Here is a 26,197-nt window from a genome sequence, read left to right on the forward strand (position 1 = left end):
TAACATGAATTAATAGGTGTCCACTTGTAGCAGTCAAAGAAAATGTATTTTGATTGAAGATAAACCATATTCCAGAAGATACTGCATCAAGTGTGAAGTTTGTTGTTATGTTCATCTTTGACATTGGGGTGTCTGTAGTGCACTGCTCAAAGATCACATCAGACCAGCAACTTACTATTCTGATTTGTGAAGTGATTAATTATTCCTATTAGTAAAAACTAATTCTAATAAAATTCCAGCTCGAGGAGTAAAAAAGAAATAATTTATCATGAACAATTTTATAAGAAAATTCCCTAATCAAGACCAAACTGGAATCTCAGGTGTCGTAATTCCACCATTGTTACCAATTGGATGATTTGAGAAAAATAACAATTATTCATAATTGTAAAGCACTATAATAAGAACTATTAATCAATGGGTATGCACAAAGAAAAACGGATAGCAAATCAAACCTCAAATAAAGCTACCTGGAAGAAAGCATGTTGGGATTATGATAATGAGGTCTGTCCAGTCTTATTATACTCAAAAGTGAACAAAAATTCAACCTCCAACTAATTGTACACAATATCTTTTCAACCTGAACATATCTTAACCTGAAATATAGTTGTTCTATGTTTTGGAAACTAGGTGGACTAAGCACACTCATGTTTAATTTTAAAAACCTAAAATGAGAACACATAATGGCATGTCTACAGTACAAGCCTAATGTAACATTTTGAAACACTGACATTTAGCTTGTAAATGTTAATGTTTCATGGTTTTACAGTGTAACAGTGATGTGTGCCATAAGACATTTCTGGCCAATGAATAATACAGTGCATTTTCAAAATATAAAATTTCAGATTATGTGTGATGATGCTACAATGTGCTTGCTAATGATCTCAGTGGAGACCTACTTTCCTAAGGCGAAGCATTCCAGTTTCACAGACGATCCTTTGGTGACATGAAGAGTTTCGGGGAACTGAACTTCTATCTTCGGCTCATACTCTCCCATTACAGCTGTGTGAGGTGAAGAAAACCCCCCAAAATACATTCATTTGTTTAAATAAATAATGGTTCAATTATTCTGTTTTAACATCACCTTCATTTTGACCACAAACAAAATACCCAATTATGCCCCCAGTCATTTGATAGAGAGCTCCCTTTTTAAATCTCTTCATCTGAAACAGGACTCCAGACTTTCAGTCTGTGGCACCAGCACATGATTTGGTCACACAAAATGATCTGATCTATAATTTAAGGTGAAAAGATGTTTGGCACATTAATTGTTTTGGCAAGTTTATTTCTACATAAAGAGTAATTTTAATATATTTTATGTTTCCATTGCTGCCTCTTAAATCAAGGATTAAGATACCAACTTTGGGAGTTACTGTTAAGTCTTTATTGTTTTATTTATGCACGTTTCGCCTACACCTAACAGATACATTTTTCAGCTCTTATTTTACCAGGTAAGTATGCCAAGAACGCATTCTTATTTACAGGAACAACATTTTATTTCTTTGTTTGATTTAGCTATATAAACATCTTATTTCATTAAATCCCTTATGCTTTTGCATGCTAGAGATCAACTTGGCCTATAAGGACTTTCAATAAGGAAGTTACACAATTTTCACTGACCTTTGAGTCATTTAATAGAAAAACACAAATCTTTCAACTGATTTCATTCGAGTCAGTAACGCCCAGAGAACCTCTTGACCGCCGGCCAGTGAACAAAAAACTTAAGACTCAAGCCATGTTTTTACATACAAGCACCTCGTTCAAAGTAGGAGGTGATTTCCAACATGTTTTAGACTTGTAAATGAGTCTTTTAAATTAGGTACTTTTATACCTACAGTAGCATTAATTTAAACTACAGTAGGTCTAGTTGCAACTTCAATTGGAATCAAGTGTTCTGCTTGACAGTGGTGAGGAGAATGAGCACATCTTTTGCAAACTGCAGTGCATTTCTAAAATAACAAATAGTTTACTTACTACAAGACTAACAAGGCCTTTGAGAAGTTTCCCCTACCTTATGATCCACACATCCCACATTCGTTCAGGGAGAGTTGTCTCTGTCAGTAGATACGGGGACTAGGCAACTATGATGCCAATAAAACAAGTATATATTGTGTCTTTAACATACACTGGATTGTAAGGGGCTTGTTCTTTGTAGAACCATCTCTGGTGTGAACTTTAAACAACACATTCCAGGTGTGTTGAATTTCGCTTTGATCTGGGCAGACACACTTGGTTTGTTTTATCGTTCTTCCTCTTTTGCTGCTTTCATTTTGAAAATGCTCGTTGCTGTAGGGCATTAGCTGACTCGCTTTTACGTGCCAACAGGAGAATGTTGTCACAGTTGCTCCCTTGTTGGGAAGATGAGGGTGAGGGAGAGAGGCTCATATGCAGCCACAGCAACTAGCAAAACAGGCAAGGTAGCGAGTGTGATATCAGGACAAGAATTATTCACGTTAACGTTTCACCAAATCATGAAACTTGGAATAAATAAAACATTTTAATGCAACTGGTGCAGCCAGTTAAAAATGTAACTCAAACTGCCATTAAAGGTAGCAACATGCAATCATTTGGTCTCAGGATGGAGCCCTGCGAAAGGACTTTCATCACACTAAATATAGGCCTGCATTCACTTAAGTTTGTACTATGCCATATCATATAATTTGAAGGTACAAAACCAAATGCATGGTTTTTTTGCATATAAAACTGCCAGCGGTATACACGCTCTGCCAGTGGTATAAGTACTTAATAGAACTGCACAATAGAAGTCAGATACTGTGTGTTCTGAATACATCAAGAGAGCTGTATTGGTCTGCATTCACAGAAAAATTGTATGACTGAGTGCAAAAAGGTCTGCAATGGTACAACCGCTTTATATAACTGTAATAGAGAAACAAGTTACCCTCTGAATATACAAAAATGCTATATTGGTGTGTATTCTCTGAAAAATACATCCCATTTCCATGTCAAACCAGAATGAGCTTGGAGCAGACGTAAGTAAAACCTAAAGACATGGCAAAATGACAGATACATGACTACATGGCATACTATGGTTAAAAATGTAGGGTACAAAGTTATTCTATGTAAAATGTAATATAAATAACAACATTCCTATACTGCAGCACCCTTCAATGGACTATATGCAACTTATGGCATTTTGATTGCTATGCAATGGACCTACTACTTCCATTGTTTCTGAACAAGCAATGTAAATGCTAGCCGTGGTCTGGGTACTGAGAAAAAAAAAAGTTCCTCTTATATATATATATATATATATATATATACACACACACACACACACACACACATCATCAAAAAGTTGATTTATGTCAGTAATTCCATTCAAAAGTGAAACTATATAAATATTATATTCATTCATTACACACAGACTGATATATTTCAAATGTTTATTTCTTTTAATGGTGATGATTATAACTGAAAACTAATGAAAATCCCAAAATCAGTATCTCCAAATATTTGAATATTACTTAAGACCAATACAAAAAAGGATCTTTAGAAATGTTGGCCAACTGAAAAGTATGAACATGAAAAGTATGAGCATGTACAGCACTCAATACTTAGTTGGGGCTCCTTTTGCCTGAATTACTGCAGCAATGCGGCGTGGCATGGAGTCGATCAGTCTGTGGCACTGCTCAGGTGTTATGAGAGCCCAGGTTGCTCTGATGGTGACCTTCAGCTCTTCTGCATTGTTGGGTCTGGCATATCGCATCTTCCTCTTCACAATACCCAATAGATTTTCTATAGGGTTAAGGTCAGGCAAGTTTGCGGGCCAATTAAGAACAGGGATACCATGGTCCTTAAACCAGGTACTAGTAGCTTTGGCACTGTGTGCAGGTGGCAAGTCCTGTTGGAAAATGAAATCTGCATCTCCATAAAGTTGGTCAGCAGCAGGAAACACGAAGTGCTCTAAAACTTCCTGGTAGACGGCTGCGTTGACCTTGGACCTCAGAAAACACAGTGGGACAACACCAGCAGATGACATGGCACCCCAAACCATCACTGACTGTGGAAACTTTACACTGGACTTCAAGCAACATGGATTCTGTGCCTCTCCTCTCTTCCTCCAGACTCTGGGACCTTGATTCCCAAAGGAAATGCAAAATTTACTTTCATCAGAGAACATAACTTTGGACCACTCAGCAGCAGTCCAGTCCTTTTTGTCTTTAGCCCAGGCAAGACATTTCTGACGCTGTGTCTAGTTTAAGAGTGGCTTGACACAAGGAATGCGACAGCTGAAACCCATGTCTTGCATATGTCTGTGCGTGGTGGTTCTTGAAGCACTGACTCCAGCTGCAGTCCACAATGTGAATCCCCCACGCATTTTTGAATGGGTTTTGTTTCACAATCCTCTCCAGGGTGCGGTTATCTCTATTGCTTGTACACTTTTTTCTACCACATCTTTTCCTTCCCTTCGCCTCTCTATTAATGTGCTTGGACACAGAGCTCTGTGAACAGCCAGCCTCTTTAGCAATGACATTTTGTGTCTTGCCCTCCTTGTGCAAGGTGTCAATGGTCGTCTTTTGGACAGCTGTCAAGTCAGCAGTCTTCCCCATGATTGTGTAGCCTACAGAACTAGACTGAGGGACCATTTAAAGGCCTTTGCAGGTGTTTTTAGTTAATTAGCTGAATAGAGTGTGGCACCAGGTGTCTTCAATATTGAACCTTTTCACAATATTCTAATTTTCTGAGTTACTGAATTTGGGGTTTTCATTAGTTGTCAGTTATAATCATCAAAACTAAAATAAATAAACGCTTGAAATATATCAGTCTGTGTGGAATGAATGCATACATTATACAAGTTTCCCTTTTTGAATGGAATAACCGAAATAAATCAACTTTTTGATGATATTCTAATGATATGACCAGCACCTGTCTATATATATACATAAATACACATATATACACACACACACACACACACACACATATATATATATATATATAGTGGATATAAAAAGTCTACACACCCAGGTTCTTGTGACATAAAAGAATTATTATTTTACATCACAAGAACCTGGCATTTTAACAGGGCTGTGTAGACTTATATATATATATATATAAATATAAAATATAAAAGTACGTAGGTCATTGTGTGTATGTGTGTGTGTGTGTGTGTGTGCACGCGTGTACTTATGTGTGCGTGTGTACGTGGCGTGTGTCCTCTGGCTATCCAGATATGTAAATGTGTACACATGCCCTGCTCACGCAGCAGAGGAGAAGGCTTTACCGTGCCACAGCTCAGTGGAGAAGGAACCCTTCTCGGCCTCGCTCCTGAGCAGCAGCTAAACAAACAGTGTCACGCTCAAGACCACTGATTTATCTCCTTAGCTTTCACTCCACACAGTGGTACTGGCAAGTTCAGCACGCGGGACAAGCAGGAAGCCAGGGGAGCTGGCGAAGTGTGCTCACCGTCCCTGCGCACCTCCACTGGGGTGGGACTGCTGTACACGGTGGCGTTTGTCATGGCGTTCCTAACCACGCACGTATAGTTCCCAACATCGGAGGCCTCCACCTTGGCAATGTACAGGTTGCCGGTCCTCTGGGAGACGAAGCGGCGGGTATCCTGCAGCAGGATACTTGGTCGTCCGTTGAAAACCCACGAGTATTTGATCTCTGCAGGGGGGAGAGAGCAGATGGAGACCGTTGAGGACGGTGGTTATCGACACAGGAACAGTCACTTGCTCCAGTGACATTCCGAAATCTGCCAGAGTGGTTCAACTAAAAATAGACAAGAGATCGGGTTAGATTATTTTAAGTGTACTGTAGCTGTAATAGCCTTTGTAAAATATCCATCAGGTAACATTGCCCTGAGAATTCATAGGCTTATTTCCCGGAACAGATCCGTGTTTGAGGCTATTCACAAAGGACCTACAGTAGACAAAAGAGATAGTAGCAAATCCGTGACGGTCATGAAATTTGGAGTCTGACTATAGTCGTTTGAAACATTCAGCAGTAAAATAGTTCATCATTGAATTATGCATGATTTAATAATTTCATGATTTGTTTGGCTCAACAGCTTAACATGCCCGAGCTGTGCCTGTTTAACATCTGTAAGCATTCAAGAGAGTAAGCAAAGATTTGGATACACTATTAAATCATATTTTCGGTTAGCCCCCTTCACCGCCACAGGCTTATGATGATCACACAGACTGCCGACTAATTTAGAAGTTCAAAAACATTATCGTAATGTAGGCTGGGTCCTTTTAGTCCTGACAGCCTTTAGACCCGTTCTCCATTTAATGAGAGAGGGGGGAGATGAAAGTGAGAAAGAGATCGAGCTGAAAATCAGAGAAAGACAGTGAGGGAAGAGAGCGAGATAGAGACCGAGGTTTGGAACAGAAGAATCTGGAGACATCAATGTCAAATTAAGCGCTTCTTATTAGAGGCGAGGGACAGGGAGGATGTGCTGGAGTATTACAACCTCTCTGTGATCAGAAACACATTACATCCTGCAGTCAGCTTTCTGACCGGGCAGACAGTAAAACTCCCAATGATTCCTTCAGGGAAACAGTGAATTAAAATCATCACAGTAAGTCAGGGCAGAGTGACAGACCGTTCATGATTAGAGAGTATTACGGAGTGGTCCCGCTTAAGGGTTGTGGTCTCAAAGCAGCAGAGGACATAATCTTGTGTTCTCAGACAGAATGTGACGCTGAACAAAGACCACTTTAGAGCATCTACAACTGATCGCTCACAGTTGACTCAAATAACATAAACCAATGTTCTGGATCACATTGCAAGACGTTCGTTAGACATTATCGCACGTTTAGACAAGAACAAAAAAACAAACACTTTGCTCGGATGTTAAATCCGCTTTGTTGTCTAATTTAAGCATCTCTGCACTTGGTTTGAAATCTACCCCGGAGACATCAGCAGCGTAAAAAAGAACCAGACAAAATAACGTGATAACAGTCTGTCAGGGAAAAGAAAAAGTCAGAAAATGTAAAGTAACGAGATAGTCATGTTGGGGGAAAGCCTGACACATTGCGAAAAGGTGCGGCCCGAATCCCTTTTGTCCATTTATTCAGTTGGAAACAGTGAGTGGAGAAATGCTGGTGCGCTGGCGTGAAATTATGCTGGTGGCGCGGAATGGCTGCAGGAGTGTGTGGGGCACTTTGAGGGTCTGCTAATCAGCAGCACACAGACACAGAACAGACTTGCAGCTGTGCCACAGGATAAATGCCCCCCTCCCTCCGCCACCAGCCCCCGACACAGCAACCACCAGGAGCCTTTATTACCCACCGATACCCAACCTGCACAGACAAAAAAAAATAATACCAAGGTAAAATAAAATCAACTGACGGAAGGAAGTGGAGCACCGGAGGCTTTACAGATGACAACGGGGTCGCAGGTCATGCTGGGGAAAAAAGTGAGCTTGAGGCCATGAAGTGGGAGGGTATGAACTATGGATGTAAAGGTATGAGTTTCGGGAGAGTTCAGGTGTTTCAATGGCCCGGTAGGAATGATTTAAAGGCAGTCCCATAAGACAGGAAGAGAGGAAGCTGGATATGAAAGACTAGAGGCTCTCTTTTAACAATCTTAGGGCAGGCGGTAGCGCTAAAGGTTCCAGGGTGTGTCAGAAATACATTACTTACATTTGCTATTTTCATAACCAAGAGCGACGGGCGCAGTGCCTGCGGTGGGAGAACGTTAAATAAACGTTGTTTGTGCTTAAATGCTTGACTTCTCACTGGCCAATCAGTACATTCTCCATGGCTAAGTATATAGTCGCTTCAAGATGGCTATTTATTGTATTTTATGCATTGCCTCAGAATAAGTTAGAATTTTAGTCCATAATCTTTTTTAAATAGCCTACACACTAAATAACAAAATGTAGACCTATCTGATCTTTGCAAAACACACATTAACTTTGCAATCTCAATTTGGAAATATATAGATAGCATGATATAAACACCATTATGGACATGCTATAAATTGTCATCAAGCCAGATTCAATTTTGTTAATGCATACAGAGAGAGTGACTAATTTGAATAGAACACTTGAATAGAAGTACATTTTATTCATAATTATTTTCATGTCAATTTTGTGATGTTAAAGTTTCAATATGGCCCTTGCCTGATCACAATAACCCAACAAGAAAATCCAGTCATGTCCATGGATTTCTCATGTCATCATACTGCTCTTCTAGGAAGTATTCTTAGATATGTATGCATTGGTGAGCGCATTCCCTGCATTCACAACAACAACTAGGTATAAATAGAGTTTGTCTAAATATCCCCTACAGAAGCAACAGGAACTTGTTGTCCACCTTAGGATCTCTCCTTTTCAGGCCATTTCCTTTATTTGGTAGGCTGAAAAATCCACTTGCCACTTAAATCTTCCTGGATGGATTGCTTTAGTTTTCCTGTGTGGACTCTCTCATTTTGCTCATACATCTTGACCTCGGGAGCTTTTGTTAAGACCTATCAAACTCACAGCAGTAATTTTTGAAGTATGCATAATGGGAAAGAAAGCTTTTCTGTTACAGCAAAACCATGTTTTTCTTAGGAGTATCAAACATGTTCTTGACACTTACATTACAAGAATAATAAACGTTTTTAAACTATCCACAATTATGCGATGGAGGCCATGGTTCGTTGTGGCAACTCACAGCGGGCTACGCATAATGTCGAGATACAGAGTGTGTATTCTGGAGAACAAGCTTCCTGTTCAACCAGGACATTTAGTTCAGAATCCTTATGCACTGGAATGAATACACTCTCAGACCTTCTTCCTCGATTAAGATCCCAGGCACCCAAGCCATCACAAGTCACTTGAGGATGACAAAGCAAAGCAACTGGATTTGAATACCTAACCCCTGAAACACAGACCGTGCTGAACAATTGCACTGACCTCCGCGTGACCACTGAGCAAATCCTCAAACAGAATCCTCTAACAGGATTCCAACCCTGACCTAACATTTTACTCTTTAGAACTGGTTTCAAACTGTTCCACAACAGTTTGAAACCAGCAGAGCAGTCTAAAATGGCCAAAAAAACATTGGCTAGAGCCACATATAAACACTAGCTGACAACAAAGCCCTGGAAGAAAGAATTGCAGGTATGTGAACAAAGACAAGATGGAGAGTTGTGGGAAAATATCAGATATGAAAGAGCAATATGGTAACAGGGGCCTGAGTGAGACTGAAATAGCATAGACTCTGGAAGGACTGAGGATAAACAGGTTTACCCCCATTATGAGGCGGAGGTCCACACAGCAGAACCACAGCCTGGCCTTCTCGCACCGACACTGTATTCCGGGGCTTTCTGCTGAAATTTTGCAGATCTGTGGGGAGGCCAAGACAAAAAGGTTTTGATGACTTTCGGATATCTATCTATAGTTCAACCTTAGTGTAGCTACACCTCAGTGCAGTGAGATTCCGGAGACCGTTTCCCAATATGTTCTTTGCTTATGCTTAATTTGCTTTAGTCCCTTGCTGTGACATGTCGGAACGGGAAGAGACGTCTCTAAACTGGGATTACAGATCACTTTCACTTTTCATTAAAGCCTGCTGCATTATGAGGAAAAATAAAGAGCACTAGGGACCACAAACCTTTGGAAATATCATCCGAATCCCAAGAGAGGGCAGGCAAATATCAAGAATAATAAACTCATAACTCATCTCATCCAAAGGCTTATCACCATTTAAATGAATAGATCAAGTATGAGCCTCTTCCTTGCATGAATAATACAACCCTTTACCCACTGAGATTGGTTATAATTTCCCTAATGGAATGTGGGATTTGACTGGATTGGCTAATTAGCTGAGACTGGAATTAAGTCTGTGTGGTAAAAAAAAGCAACAACATATAGTGTTTTATTGACATATGAACATTTAACCAGGTTGACAAATAAAAGACCAAAAAGCAACCAGTCAAGCATATCATTTTGCTGGACGCGACATTAGATTCTTTGGGAATTTCTCCAGAGGAGTAACTATGTTGATGGAATCGTAGGATAAATGTAGTCTGAAATTACTTTTTTTCTTTTCACTGGTTATAGATGGAGTGAATTTCACACTGCATTTGAGTGAAATGAATGGAGAAAGAGCCCATCTGTTGTTGAAATGCTCCAAAGATGATGTGATTAAGTCAGGGTGTAGCATTAAGCCAGTATCAAAACCTTGCTAAGATTCAGACTTACACTAAGCACTAATGGAGCTTCAGGCTTAGCGCATTTCAACACAGCAATTATCTCCATTAACGGTGGCAGATTAAAACATGCTTCCGAAGACGGGAAAAAAATGTTTTGGGTGCGTTAACCTGAATGATTCGATTGCGCTGTACTCAATTGCGCGTCAAATTGCAGCAAATCACATCTTAACTCAAAAAACAGAATGTGTCTCCAAGACATACACACAGAAAATAACCCAAAAGGGTACTTCCATCATCAGGGGCAGAATGAGGACACGCCTTTTACCAGACGTCGCTAACACAGCTGATTAAACACAGTTAATTACTGGAGTCAGGTGTAAAAACTGAGGTAAAAGCATGACACCAATCAAGCCCTGAAAAATACTGGAGTCACACGTTCCCGCTATGAAAATAGACTTGAAAACGAATGGTGTTTATATACACTTGTGTTTTTGTTGAGGACAATATGTACTCACATGCAAACTGCACCTTGGCCACCCTGCTGACGATGGTCCCAAAAGCGTTGGTAGCAATGCACTGGTACGCCCCTCCGTGATGTGATGCATGAGGGTTGTTAATCAGCAGGTTTCCTTCAATCAGGTTGTAGGTCAAATCCATGTCAATATCTCTCCCATTCACCTTCCACCTACATAGTAACACACATGATTATTCATCCCTATCAGATTTTGTCTGGGAATTGGAAGTTGCTTACAAATGTAGACAGTAAGAGCCGACGTGGCTGGAGGACACAACAGCATTCTAAATTAAATAGTGACAAGAAGAAAAAGGTAGTTAAAGTGTGACAAACACCTACTTATAATGCGGCGCTGGGTTTCCTTTTGCTTTACAGTTGATGAACACCTTGTTGTCTTCGGAGCTTAGGGGGAAAATGCTGTCACTTGGCTCTTGAGTGAAGACAGGTCCATGGCGAGTGTTTCTCTCTGAGTGAAAGAGCACAGGCTTGTTTTAGTTTTAGGCCTACCTTTCTGCTGACAACTATGTCTGAATGGTGAAAGCTATTCATAGGAGAATTACTGGGGACACATGATCAATTGTGTGAACATGTACCCAAATCTTGCCCCTGAGACAGAGCGTGCTGTCATTACGGTTCATCAAATATCTGTGTCGCTCTCAGACGCACAGGCACTTCAGGATCCATCTTAAGTTTAGCCACGTGCTGTTAATGTAACAACGGCCAACGTGCTTATGGTGGACCAAACATGTATTCCGGGGATATATTCTACAGAATATATGTTCAGAAATGTTCTACAGGGATGTCTGTCCGTTTTGATGCGACAGAATCATTCAGTTGCTGCAGATTTTACCTTGGTATATTCATGCAGCATTACAGCCCATTCCATCACGTCCAAAAGATGCTCTATTGGGTTGAGGTCTCAGCACCCTGCAGATAACTCAGGTAAACCTAATTGGATGTTATGCTTCCGGAACCATACTGAGACAATATGCTTCATGACACATTGCACATTATCCTGCTGGAAGTGCCCATGTGATGAAGGGTAAGCTGTAGCCATGAACAATGCACCAGGTCAGCAGCAATATTCAGATGCGGCATCCAAACGATCCTCGATTGGTCAATGAGCCGTTTCCGTTTACAGGACTGCCGCTGACTGGATGTTGTTTGTTGTCAACACGCACTGTTGTCTGTTGTGTGAGAGACGTTTGAAGTCAGGTACTGGAATCGCCGTGAATGTCACTGACAATCATACCAAGATCGATTAGGTCACTTGTTTTGCCCATTCTAGTGTTCAATCGACCAGTTACTGAAGTCCTTCATGCTTGTCCACCGACTTTTTATAGCAAGCCACAACCACCTGATTGCCTTCGGAAATTATGCAGTTTCTCCATATTATGTTAACATTTTCTTAATATATAATTGATGAATATATATGTGTATATATATATGGACATCAATCTACCACAGCACATTTTGTTTCATTTATTACATGTCCTCTGTTCTTCTTGTGCTTGTGTCCTACTTCCATCCTACATCGTGACAACCTGTCACAAATTTGGTTTACTGGGCATTTATAAAGTTACACACCTGTTTATAGAAGTTCCCACACTTCATAGTTTATGTCGGAGAGAAAAGATCAAGCCATAAAGTCCAAGGAACTCTCAGTGGACCTCAAAGATAGAATTGTGTCATGGCAGAGATCTGGGGAATGTTATTAAAAAGCAATGAAGCATTGAAAGTGCACAATGGGCATCATCATTGTGAAATTCATGAAGTTTGGAACCACCAAGACTCTTCCTAGAGCCGGCTGTCTAGCCAAACGAAGTAAGCGGGCAGCAAGAGCTTTGGTCAAGGAGGTGATCAAGGACACAATGGCCACTCCAACAGAGCTTCCAAATTTCCCTGCAGAATTTGGGAGAATTGGCCAGACAACCATCTCTGCAGCACTCCATCAATCAGGCCTTTATACTTGAGTGACTAGACTGAAGCCACTCCTGAGTAAAAAGCAAATGACATACATCTGAAGGACTCATGAGAGCATGAGTGAAAAGATTCTCTGCACTGATGAGACCAAAATCTATTATGACTGAATGCCAAACCCTATGTCGGGCGATCACAAGGAACTGCTCATGACCTGGCTGATACCATCTCTATAGCAAGGTATGGTGGTGGGATGGTATCAGAGCTATGAGATCCTTGAAGAAATCCTGATCCACAGCACACAGGACCACAGAGTGTGGTGAAAATCGTGGACCTGAAGCACACATTCAAGAATACATTGGAATGGCTTTGGGACAAGTCTGTGAATATCTTTGAGTGGCCTAGTCAAAGCTTGGACTTAAATCCAATTGAACATCTGTGGAGAGACCTGAAGATCACAGTTCATCGACAGTTCCTATCCAGTCTGACAGAGCTTTAGAGAATATACAAGGAAGAATGGGAGAGACTGACAAAATCCTGGTGTGCAAAGCTGATCGAGACATACCCAAGAAGACTCGAAGGTGTGAACTCTGTCGAAGGTGCTTCTACACTAAGTACTAAATAGTGTCGAAATACTTATGTACACAAGATATTTCAGTTTTAATTTACAAGTGGTTATATTTGTTGTCCATCATTCTACACACAATAACAATTCAAACATATGTTTAGAATACAAACAGTGTAAAGTGTATAACAAAATGCAGAGAAAGTGAAGGGGTCTGAATATTTCCCTGAGTCACCGTAGATCCTAAAATTCTAAGTCACATTGCTAAATGATCCACGGTATGACCATATTTAAACAAGTCCATATGTTAGCTTAGCAGAAATAGCTTGGAATTTAGGGCACCAATTAACTGATTACATTCCTTATACCCTTTAACTTTTACATATTTTAGGATACTACAATTTACAGTAAAGACTGACAAGTCAGGCAGAGAGTCCAGGGACATCCAGACAATTTTCTTTCCTTCTATTTTAATTCCAACTGTCTGCTGGCATAGCCATGACATTTCAGTCAGGTCTGCTGTTTTGGTTAGCTGCTGCCAAAATGCCAATACACCAGAGTAATTACCCCATGTTACACTAATTAACTCCACTGAAATGTAGCTATCATTCCCTTAATGGGTAACCCCCCCTCCCCCTTTTGTCAGAACTAATCGTCTTCACTGTTCAGACATCCAGCAGGCTACGGTCTCCTCAGACATACGCGAAGCTATCATCCTATGCTGCTGAGATATATACATTGCAGTAGCCTATGGTAGAATCCAGGTGGTAGCACTTCAAAGCTCCAATGTGTTATAATGTCCCCTCAGAAAATCACCCATTTCATCTTTTTTTTCCCATATGGAGGAAATTAGATTCTTTTCTACAGGTCTCTAACCTTGACGACTAGGACAAAGAGAAGCACTCCCTTCCGCATCATCATTCTAATGAGAGTATAGGGGAGAAGCTTTGCCTAGGGTGAGGGCCTCCTTTCCCAGCCTCCAAGGGAGATGCTTCATTTGTCTATGTCCTTTAGATGAAATAAATTAATGAACCTTTTATAGCTGGGCTATTCAACCTGGGAAATGCCCGTGTAATTTTCAGAGAAGTCACCCTGGCTTGCAGTCACCCTCCTCTTGGCATAAAAACTAAACATGCACACTGAATATCAATTATATATGCATTTATGTAAATGAGAGTTCAATGAGGAGGAAAATACACCAACTCGCACAAAGTCGAAGTCTTTTCATCTCCAGATTCTGTTAGCACCTCCTCATTTTGTTATTTCATTTCCAGGCAGCCTGGATCCGTACGCGTCCCTGAGAAAGTGCTGACTTAAGATGAAATGCTAAATAAATCAATGGAAATGGACGCATAAATAACAACACAATGGCCACCTACTCTATATACTGTATAAATTTAAATACATTTGTCTGATGACTTGTAAACATTCAACTTGACTTCCATTTATATCTGTCAGCCTGGCCTGTCAGCTTAAAATCCCTCTCCATTCTGTAGATAGCTCATACTGTATTTACACTACGAGATGATTTTATAGACCCCTTAAAATCACCTCAGCTAGACCTTTTACACTGAAGAAAACTTGCGTGTTTGCTACGTCTGGAGAGACAGACAATTTCCACCCTCTGCTCAGGCGGTTGTTTAACATGAAACGAATAGAAGCGTCAACCCTTTTTTTTACTACAAGGTGACATGAGTACAAATCACGATGACTGACGGGCAATGTAATATAGAAACCGGTGAGGTAATTCCAAACCACAAAACATTAACCCTAACTTTGGTAAAGTTTGACATATGGTCCAATGTGGTGAAGCAGTTGGAATGATCCGTGCGGGTGTGCCACAGGTATCACCCTGGGCAACAGACACACCACACTCCACCAAGAGATCAGGGAATGATTGAACAGACATACATGAAAGAGGCCGGTATGTAGATCAGGTTTGGTATCAAAGGCAACATGGGGACAATCTTACCAGCAAGGCAGTCCTTGAATGACAGAAGGATTAACAGTTCCCATGGCAACAGCATCTTCATTTTCCAAGGTCAAAGACTTTCTTTCTTCCCATCCAATTGCTAGTGAGAGGGGAATATTTCCTGTGTAAACTGCTCCTTTTAGCTGTGGAATGAAAAAACAGGAAATGGGTAACGTGGCAACAATCCTTTCGCAATAGGCAACACACCGAGACTGGAACTTCAGGAAAATCAGTGAGACATTAATAATTCATTCATCCAAATAAGCAGAGCCAAGATCCCGTGCCTGAGGGGCAGCTAGCAGCTGATCCACGGGAGGTGGGAGATGATATTTGGTGTATACATTCTGCTGGTACAATATCTCCCGGGAGTGAGAAAAAAAGATTCAAGGCTTAAAGCAGCAACAGATGAGCAGCGCAGCCCCCCTGCCAAAGGCAATGTTTAGATTTCTCTAAAACTATTGGTTCAACACATTTACACTGGGAAATGAATGTGAGACAACAGATCTACATGCATGCCTCTACTGTGCATCTGGAAAAAAAAGTTGATTTCCGGGGAGGTGTTCGATGTGACACAGGCATTTAAAGGGCAGGGAATATGACAGTGTGTGTGAGACATTAAATTAACCTGCCCTCTATTGAGAGGAACTAGAGAGAGCAATTCATCTCTAGGCAAGGCATTCAATCCACTTCAAAACAGAGCAGACACAGCCCATATCCTCTATGAATCATCAGAGGGAACTATTACTGCTGTAAATTCTAAGAGAAACACATTGCTGCTTTACACATTTACAGGCTTTGATCAGAATTTCAAGACTGAGAGGGTCAGGTATCAATAGCACAAATTCCTTACGCTGCGTTGAGGTCTGTAAATAGATACCTGGAGAATTACACATCCCCAATGGGAAGAGATGGACACATCATTATACTGCTAGACGGTGAAATTCTGTCACCTTCAATGTGAACCGAAACCAATAGACTGGTGGGGGGGGGGGCACTGTTGGTTCTGAGAGCTAAAAAGAAAATGCACTATTAAAAATAATTACCTTTATTAGTGTACCGCGACAACCCACTGAATAGGTGAGACAGAGCCACGCAGCTTGAAACAATGCGCGTGAAAAACCTGACATGAATTCCGATAAACGGTAACCCACTTCTTGAATCAGGTTCTGCCCCGCTAATTGTGGAGTTGAGCCAATGGACCTTTGTGCAGTTACACAATACCCTTTCAGATGATTTTCTAATGGTAAAAACTGATCATTTACATTTGAAGGATAATATCGCTCTCAAAACTTTGACATTATTCTTTTCCCTCTTTACAATCAGCAGTCCCATTTCCGGTGGTGAGAAATCCCCATAATGAAAATTTGATGGATGTTGAAAAAGGTGACAACTAGTGATCAGAAAAAAGAAAATGAACCACTCAGAGAAACAAAAAATCTCTCACCGTCAATCTTTTCTGTCATCGCTATTGATTTGGTTTCCATTTTTTAACCTTCTGCCTTTCTGATTGTCAATCTGACCACACTCTTGCCATGCGTCTCAATCAAGTATGGAGGAAAAAGTCAATAACAGGAAATTTGGTTGATGTCTTTCCTTATGAGAGTTACAAGGATGATGCATCTGTCGCAATTGATGCCGAAATAGTATCCATCCCAACAGTAGATGGAACTCACAAATTCACCAAATTCTCTCTCTCGCTCTTTAAATATACAGAATTTTCCTTTTATCATTTGCAATTCCATCAGTCTGCAATATCATTAAGCTGCCTTTGTTATTAGTATAGGGGGGTTAATAGAATATTCTGTACCATTCAGTCATGTTAACAGCCCAGGGATTCCAGTTATTTATGAAACATGACATACAACAATCATTTACAATGCAAGTGAAATCGTTTTCCTTCCAAAGAATTGCAATGGACGGTAATAAAGTACGTCAACAATGAGCTTTTCTGTGATTTTCTGCAATGACAGAATGGTTCGGTTGTGTATCAGTCCGATTATTTTTTTATTAACCAGCCCATCTTTTCTAGGCCTCTCATAGGTCAGCTCATCCGTCTCAAAAGTATTTCATCCAACTGCATATTTTAAATGTTCTGCATCAGAACCAAGTGTTTTTTCTGTGTCGGCCATATGAGAAGTCAACAACATTATATGGCCACCTCCTTTTAGGTTGTATGCTCTTTGTTAACTCTCTCAACCTTTCATTAATATTTACTTGGAAATCCAAAATGCCTGTTTGTAATCAATAAATTATACATGCATGCTACTGTGGAGAATGAATGTGATCTGAATTCAGATGAGATTGCCAAAGAAAATGCCCAAACATCTGGGAGAGAGTGAGCTGCAGTGTAAGAAGAAGGATGATACATGGACGGTACGCATGTACATTGGACAGGAGGGGGCGCACTTCCAGTTGCACCAAGTAGATCCTACAATAATGATGTAGAATCAGGGCCTTAAATATACTACAATGTCACAACCAAATCCCCAATCATCATATTCCTGGCAATCCAATCATACTACAGCTTAGAATGGGCTGAAATGACTACACACATTTTACAACTCCGTGCCGCATGCTGTAATAGCCAGTCCCACACCCCAGCCAGACAGATGATAGGCCATGCAATGGATGAGTTGATTGAAACCCAAACATACGGCAAAGAGCCCAACGTCTCATTCTGCAATGTGTATGAAGAAAGTGAACCGTTTAACAGAGGAGTGGCGTTCATCTAGCCATACATACAGTGAAAGGCATCGCGGAGGAAAGTGAATCGTTTAACGGAGGAGTGGCGTTCGTCTAGCCATACATACAGTGAAAGGCCTCGCGGAGGAAAGTGAACCGTTTAACAGAGGAGTGGCGTTCATCTAGCCATACATACAGTGAAAGGCCTCGCGGAGGAAAGTGAATCGTTTAACAGAGGAGTGGCGTTCGTCTAGCCATACATACGGTGAAAGGCCTCGCGGAGGAAAGTGAATCGTTTAACAGAGGAGTGGTGTTCGTCTAGCCATACATACGGTGAAAGGCCTCGCGGAGGAAAGTGAATCGTTTAACAGAGGAGTGGTGTTCGTCTAGCCATACATACGGTGAAAGGCCTCGCGGAGGAGTTTAAGCTATTTCTGGGCACTTAGTGGATTGTGTGGGAAGGGGGAGCATTGCAGAGGTTGTCTAACAAGGCCCCGAAGCCTAAAGTCATTAGCGTCCCTGCAATGCCAGATGATCGATGCTAATTTAGGTTCGCTCTAGTCAGCTGTCCAATTTCACTTTCAAACTGATCAACTTTCTTTTGTCTCCTCACCGTAGCACATCCGTTCCCCCCTGGCACTTGAAACCCAACTCGCGGTAGCTATGATTACGCTCGGTGTCAAGATGCAGAGCCTGGATTCCCACAAGCGCAAGGCGCGGCTGAGAGGCCTGGCACTCTTCTTCTGTCAGATAGCACAACTCTGTTTTAATGATGCATAGGACCCGGGCCTCCGTGGGGACTGTGTATTTCTTGGTAACAGTCCAAAAAATGTAAAGCAGTCGCTCATGATCCCCATGATTAATTTATATACGCAAGAAAAATACAATGGTAATAATTCTTGTGCCCAGCAGACAGTGGTCGCAGGTGTGTGAAATACCAAGTGGGATGAATTTCGAGTTAATGGCGCCTGCAAGGCAAACTATCTGTCAGGGATAATCCCTAATAACAATAGAATAGATAATGTGCCTCGTCTCCCTCAATGGCTTCCGATATTAAGATAGCTAGCGGGAGAGGAATTATTAAATGAGGTATGGATATTGACACGGCTAAATGTATGTATCTGGATTCTGGTACGACGCATAGCCTGGTTTAATGTTCATTACTGATGAGCATACCACAGTGGATTATGTGAACTAGGAGGAAATGAGAGGAGGACGCTGTTGAACTCTGGTGAGCGGTGTTCCACTTCATTAGCTCCTGAGTAATTGGCTAAACACGTGATGCCGAAAATTCACATCAGCGGCCTAGCCAGATGTAATTAAGGAATATTTTTTAAGCCTACCCCTGTACACAGTATCTCCCACACTGGGTTTTAACAGTCTCATTTTGTTAGGGTTAATCGTGGCATAGAGCATCTGGACCAGTCAGAGCTAAACCGTTTCTCAGTGAAATTGACTGATAGGGAGCCCAAGGATCTACAGTGTTGCTGTGGATGTCGTTATTGCAGTGAAATATAGCGGTGGTAGCAGACTGAATTAAGTCTTGTCCGTCCCCTTTCCATTTACGATCTAATCGTATCATAGCTCCTCACTCCAAAACATTCCTGTAATCTGCCTGATCTCAGGTTACCCTCAAACCATACCTAGGCAGGGTGTGCAGGGACTAGTCCAACGCTATGGTGCCTGGATGTCCATCAACATCCACTGACACGTTGTTAGCAAGTGAGAAGAATACTGTTAAATCTACTGTAAATTCCCTTCTTGCTCTTCAGCATTCCAACAAAGTACATTGAATTTCAAAGAGTCAACAGGCAATGAATGGTAGAGATACGCAAGCTGTCAAGTTAAATCCCTAGATCAACAGATCTTAAATAAACCCACAGATAATTCAATAATTCACTCATATTCTTAAGTCAGATATTTTGATGCAAAATACAAAAAGCTACTCAAAATGAATCAATTAGTGTTGTTATTTCAGCCAGTGTTATAAGGGTAAAACAGAAGATCAGTAAGATACTGGTTATCTGGAGTGGAGTCACGCACACCAATGAAACTAACTTGTCCCTGAAGACTTTGAAATGGAGACACTGACATGTGAGCGTAATATTCCTAACCCCAGCAAGAACGAGGTCAGGTATTATGTTTTGAATATTCATCTACTTTTGCTCAATTCAATGTGGTACAATAAAATGCTCACACACATGCATACATGCCCACACACAGACACATAGGATGACGGTAGCTACAGCTCCTGTACCTGAACTAACACCCGCAGTCACGCTCATTTACAGTATTACCTAAATGACTAGCTCCAAAGACAAACACGTTACTCACAGAATGACTACTCACAGATTGACTGGAGAGAGCTGTCTTCTATCCCACGAGCTGAGAAGCAATCAGCCCCTTCCTTTGGTCTGCTTAGAGAGAGTAGGGAGACGACACACTGTGAGCAGCCCTGATCACAGGGAACATAGATTTGTGCCCTGCCCCTTCAAGGCTCAGCACAATTATAGAACCAATGACGCCAGCAATCCACCATGGCAGGATTCAAGGATTGTCCTAATATTCCCGACTAAAAGGATGATTGGATGTCAAATAGTGATAAAGTTGTGAAAAACAATACCACAGGTTTGACCTGTACAATGGACCCAAGATCATCATTTGTTTCAAAGACTGTGGGTGTGCATTTTTTTGGATGGAAATATACATTATTGATTCCAGGCTTGGTAAGAAGAGTGCTGAATATCAATAAGTTAAATGCTGGCAAATAAAATCACTGCTTTTAACTTTTCTACAATGCTGTGTACTGTGGTACAATGCTACTATCTAAAGATGTTTTGGCCTAGCAAAATGATTTGGGTGTCACCAAATCTAAGAGGCTGTGGTGTGATGGACACAGACAATGTCTGAAATTTACTTTTTGGCTCACCTGACAAGGGGACTGGTAGATGAAAAACTACACCAGCCAAGCATATTTTTTACCAGACCAAATAATAAATTGCCTTTTTGTGTCATGTATGCATTCATTTCAGTACATTTCATTGAGGTAAGGTATTATGTTGAATACAAACTCTTTTATTTCCGATGACAAATGATTTGTTTACGCTTTTATGTTTAGCATACTGGCCACACGCAGACCAACTCGTAACCACAGCCTCAGCATCATACTGTAGCCAGCCTCTTGAGACTCCTTTACCTCCAATTCTCACAAAAAGTAATTTTCTTATATGATGCTAAAAACATGTTTTTTTTAATGTACTGCAATAACGTAATCCATTTACACCAGTCTTTCTTTCTTGTCAACCTTCTTAACAGGGATGTCGCTAGGCCTATTTTAGCAGGGCTTTAGTGATGGCTATCTTGGCTACTCCTGCATAGTTGTACACACAGTAGGGAGATTTTTCTTGAGGTTCAGTTGTCGTTTACCACTGCCTTTACTCGCCAGACGTAAAATCTATCTGCATTTGGAGCTTGGCAGGTGTTCATTTCGGACCCTGGATATAGACACACAGTGTAATCCATTACTGAATAGTTACAAGAAACAACATATTCACATAGCGTAGAACCCCCTATTATAGAGATAGCCAACAGTTTTGAAATATATCCTCTTGTACAGAATAATCATTTGATCAAGTTGTCAATGATTAGTGATTATTAGAGACATACAAATGTTAACTAGAATGTCATTAATTATAATTTCAGAAATGTCTGTGGAAATCTTAATATTTTCAGCTAGTTGTTTAGCAACATAGCTAAAAAATACAACCCTGTATTATCGACCACCTTACTATTTTGTTCAATAATGTTTTATTTCCATTTTATTTGTGTTACAAATGACTGATCATAGTCTTCTCTTAAGTGTTTACTATAAAGTTGTAGCTACCTTTAATGCCTTCTGGTGAAAAAAAAAAGAAAAGACTGTTCACTTTGATAATACATGATCAGAGTTCGGCAGTCACAGATTACAAGAAAAACAGTAACTGTAATCTGTTGAATTACCAACTAAAATGTTGTAATCGGATTACAGGTGCTTAAAATGTTTTTATTACTTCTTGGATTACTTAAATTGAAAAAGAATAATTATGACACACTGCATGTTAGATTTTTTTGTTTCATGTTTTAAAAACATCATTATTTGAATCCAAATAACAATTGTGTATCTCAGATGTGTGTGATCACCATGCAGGCAAGGTTTTAATCGCGGATGCGGAGCAGATGCAGCGCGGAGCCGCAGCGGGTCCCCGATCCGCCTTTGTTGCTGATCCGTCACTGAGCTCAAATGGACGCCGGTACGGGTCCGCTTCGCGAGTCCGTTTCGGAAGCCACAATACCGCCGCAGCTGTTCCACCGCGGAGTCCTTTTGCTGTGTGAGTATTCATAAAAGAAGTGGGGCTATAGCCCCAGCCGCCCAGGCCTAACCACGCCACTGGGCTGCAGTCTGCCAAAGGATGATTTGCATTTGCTGCAGCCACCTCAGCTCCATGCAGGTAGGCAATGTGATTCCTCTTGCTTTGCATCTCAGAAAATTGCATTCATTGGGTAACATTGGCTGCAGAGCGACATTGACTTTAAGCTAAGAGTGCAGGTATAATGAGTTTATTTCTTTCATTTGCGTTTTGAAAATCCATTGCTGGTGGCCCCAATAATTGCAGGTTACTTTCGCGCGTGTAAAACGTATTTGTTTGCGGGTGTTCACGATTGTGAACTAGCATTCGCTTGCGTGGGGTCTCTGCAATGTTTTGACAATGGTGATTCCGGAGCAAAACATTCTCACTCACACAAAAGCGGCATGCGGTTGTTGACAGCGGAAGCGCTCCATTGCTAGCCATTCAAAAAAGGCTTCCCGCCCTGCTTCTTGAAGCGGGACGGCAGCGCTGGACATGGCCAAATGCCATGGCAGACGGGAAAAATGAAGCAGTGTTCTTTTTTTTCTCCGTGACTGAAAGCAAATAAGAGCACGGCGGAAAACCAATAGGAAATCTTGTAGGAGGTACTGAACCTAACCAACACATTGGACGAACAGTTTATTCTACTAGTACAAGAACATGTGGAAATATAGAACGTCACACTCAAGGTCTATCGAGAAAATATAAAAAACAATACAGCGTGGTCAAGGATCGCGCTGAGTCTCGGACCTATAGTCACCCTCGATCAGTAAATACATCATGTATTTAGTAGTGCTAGCTATTGCTATCAACCAAAACGAAATACTAGCTACCTACTACAGTAGATGTAGTTTTTAAAACAAATGGCATGCACCCATTTTCGTTAATGAGCCGTTTCTGCGGAGCTGTCAAGGTTCCATTGAATTGCTAGTAGGCTATAGCAGACAAATCTGCTCAAATCCCCCGTGATTTCTTTTAGTGAGTTTCATTTTAAAGAACGGAGATTACTACTCTGTTTTCTTTATGTTGGGTCTGCCTTTTTCCTTGAATGCAATAGGCTACTTTTCCCAGCATAAAGTAAGTAACTGATTGGTCAAAACAGCAAAAGCGGGACAATTTTAGCTGCCTCCCGTTGCCACTAGCAAAACCACAAGCGATGTCACCGCTTGTGTGTGAATGAAGGATCAGACTACTGCATATTTAGTGTACTAAAAGCTACGGATATCTTGATTTGTATATACAATAATGTCAATCCCCTTTTTGAGAAATTGCCATTTATTTTTCAACAATGTTTTGAAGCAATTAAAAACGTGAATAAAACAAATAACAATAGCACACATCCTTAGATTTTTGGATATGTTCAGATAAAAATTATGGAAGATCAAGAGTTATTGGATTAATTGGAATGACTATCTAACAGACCTTTAGCGTGTAATGCAGAGATGTAGCCCAATTGAAGTATAAAGCAATGGTTTAGGAACCCTTTTCAAAACTGTACATAACTCACAAGGGAAAATGCAAATTCAGTTTTTCGCCAGTTATGTAAACTGTAACATTGATTCATCCCACAAAATATTTTCAATTTGTTATAGGCTATTCGGATTTGTCTTCTAATGCCTTTTAATATGAAATGAATCTGAAAGTAAGTAGAGATTACGTTGATTACGTTTGAGTTGTCAAAAAATTACTTTACTGATTAAAAATGTGGACAGGTAATTTGTAAATATAACGGATTACATTTAAAAAGCAACCTACCCAACCCTGTTCATGAGGATGTCTGGTCATCACTCAAGTAGAATTTTACGATATGTGAATTGTCTAATACTATTTACATAAAAAAAAAGGATATAACCTCCATACACCTCTATAAAAATGGTGGTGGGCAAGCTGAGAGGGTATATTTAATAGCAAAACGTACCGTTGTTTTCCAGTGGATTTTTATTTAGTTCTTCGACCGCTAGAAACGTCCGATAATAGTGGGTGGCCGATAATAGGGGGTAGGCTTTTGGTTAAACTCAAAGTAAGGAACATAATGCTTTTTTGTTACCTTTAGTTTAATTTAGTATTTAGCCCAGTACATGATGTTGTTGCACGCAATACCATTAACTTTGTCGACCAAATTTCAGTGAGCTGGTGAGATATAAATAATTAATGACAAAATTCCATGGTGTGTTCCTTATGATATTTAATGAAGTAGTCCCACATTTGTTCAAATGTCTTCACAAATGTGTTTTTATTTGTAATTTGTGTTGATAACAGCTTTTTTATAGTGTTTAAATAATCTCTGTTACATGTACCCCCTTATTTGCCAAACCTGCATGCACATCAACATACAGCACACACACATTCACACATAAAAATGACCTGAATTCCTGTGCTAGCACCAGAGAGGCCATTTACTCATTGTAATTTGGTTTCCAGCATGGCAGACACCAGCAGAGCTATCACAAAAAGACTGATTATTTCTGCAGGTGGATCGAGTCCTACTTGCAATGGCCTTAAAAACACTCTGCATACTCCACAGTGAAACATTGAAAAATAATCTACAGGAAGAAGTAAACAATTATCAATTACACAAAAAAAGTCTTAAAGGTCCATAGAGCAAGTTGTAGTGGAAATGGTATGTAATTCAACAGTATGGTATGAATTCACAGTATTTGCACATCAGATAATACATTTATTATTTGCATCTCTCTTTTTACCTCAACCTCTAAGCCAATTTGATCACAATGGTAATATAACCTACAGTAACTTAGAAAAAAGTTACATTTCTCCACATTTTTTTGTGTTATACAACCCCATTTCCAAAAATGTTGGGACGCTGAGTTAAATGCAAATGAAAACAGAATCCCTATAATTTAAAATAGTACAAAGACAAAATATAAAATATTGAAACCTAGAAATGTTGTTTTTGGAGAAATACATGCCCATTTTGAATTTGATGTCAACAACACGTTTCAAATAAGTTGGGACGAGGGCATGTTTACCACTGTGTTGCATCACGTCTTCTTTTAACAATACTCTGTAGGCGTATGGGAACTGAAGAGACAAATCACTGTAGTTTTTAAAGTGAAATGTATTCCCATTCTTGCTTGATAAAGGATTTCAGCTGCTCAACAGTTCGGGGTCTCCTTTCTCGTATTTTTCATTTCATAATGTGCAAAAAAAATAATCTATAGGGGACAGGTCTGGACTGCAGGCAGGCCAGTTCAGCAACTGGACTCTATTACTATGGAGCCATGCTGTTGTGATACGTGCAGAATGTGGTTTGGCATTGTCTTTCTGAAATAAGAGAGGCTTTCGCTGAAAAAGACGTTGTCTGGATGGCAGCATATGTTGCTCCAAAACCTGTATATATTGTTCAGCATTAATGGTGCCTTCACAGATGTGCAAGTCACCTATGCCATGTGCACTAATGCACCCTAATAACATCACGGATGCTGGGTTTTGAAATGTGTGCTGATATCAAGCTGGATGGTCCCTCTCCTCTTAACTCCGGAGGATGCAGCATCCATGATCCCCAAAAACTATTTCGGATTTTGATTAATCAGACCACAGGACAGTTTTCCATTTCGCTTCAGTCCATCTTAAATGATCTTGGGCCCAGAGAAGGCGATGGCGGTCCTGGATCTTGTTGATATATAGTTTCTTCTTTGCATAGTAGAGTTTACATTTTTATGGAAGCAGGAACGTACTGTGTTCATACAATGATTTTCTGAAGTGTTCCTGAAACAGCTAAAATCAAAACAAGTTATGAAGGCTATTGTCTGTTATAATGTGGATTTTTTTTTTGTAAAGCTTACGTAGCCACATAAAAAAACTGCATTCCAATAGACAACACCTGGAAAGCATATCTTGAACCCCCACTATTCTCTATTTATTAATAACTTAAATAGTTAGTGTTGGTTTGCTATACAACTTTACATTTAGTACACAATCCAAGACTAAATAGTACTCAGTAGTAAAAATATATATGATTACCTAATAATTTGATTCAATACATGCCCCTTTCAAGCCTGACTCCTGAAGTAACTGACATCATAAACAAA

At 40.3% G+C, this 26,197-nt stretch overlaps 1 protein-coding gene across 6 annotated transcripts in view; it reads right to left on the reverse strand.

Moving 5' to 3' along the window:
• LOC105017382 (contactin-4) overlaps window positions 1-26,197 on the reverse strand; it is a 105,089-nt gene that overhangs the window by 16,880 nt on the left and 62,012 nt on the right. For 3 of the 6 annotated variants that reach the window (XM_010881950.3, XM_010881949.3, XM_020055177.2), the window contains exons 2-7: window positions 15,082-15,224; window positions 10,964-11,090; window positions 10,626-10,795; window positions 9,206-9,301; window positions 5,425-5,628; window positions 897-999 (exon numbers count right to left, since the gene is read on the reverse strand). In XM_010881950.3, coding sequence (XP_010880252.2) covers window positions 897-999; window positions 5,425-5,628; window positions 9,206-9,301; window positions 10,626-10,795; window positions 10,964-11,090; window positions 15,082-15,142 — 761 coding nt within the window. In that variant the 5' untranslated portion in view covers window positions 15,143-15,224. Of the gene's footprint in view, window positions 1-896; window positions 1,000-5,424; window positions 5,629-9,205; window positions 9,302-10,625; window positions 10,796-10,963; window positions 11,091-15,081; window positions 15,225-20,112; window positions 20,181-26,197 lie in introns of those variants that run through there. The other 3 variants (XM_020055176.2, XM_020055175.2, XM_010881952.3) reach the window with 3 other exon arrangements.

Source organism: Esox lucius, chromosome 17 (genome assembly GCF_011004845.1).
Source record: "Esox lucius isolate fEsoLuc1 chromosome 17, fEsoLuc1.pri, whole genome shotgun sequence".
Classification (NCBI taxonomy): Eukaryota; Metazoa; Chordata; class Actinopteri; order Esociformes; family Esocidae; genus Esox; species Esox lucius.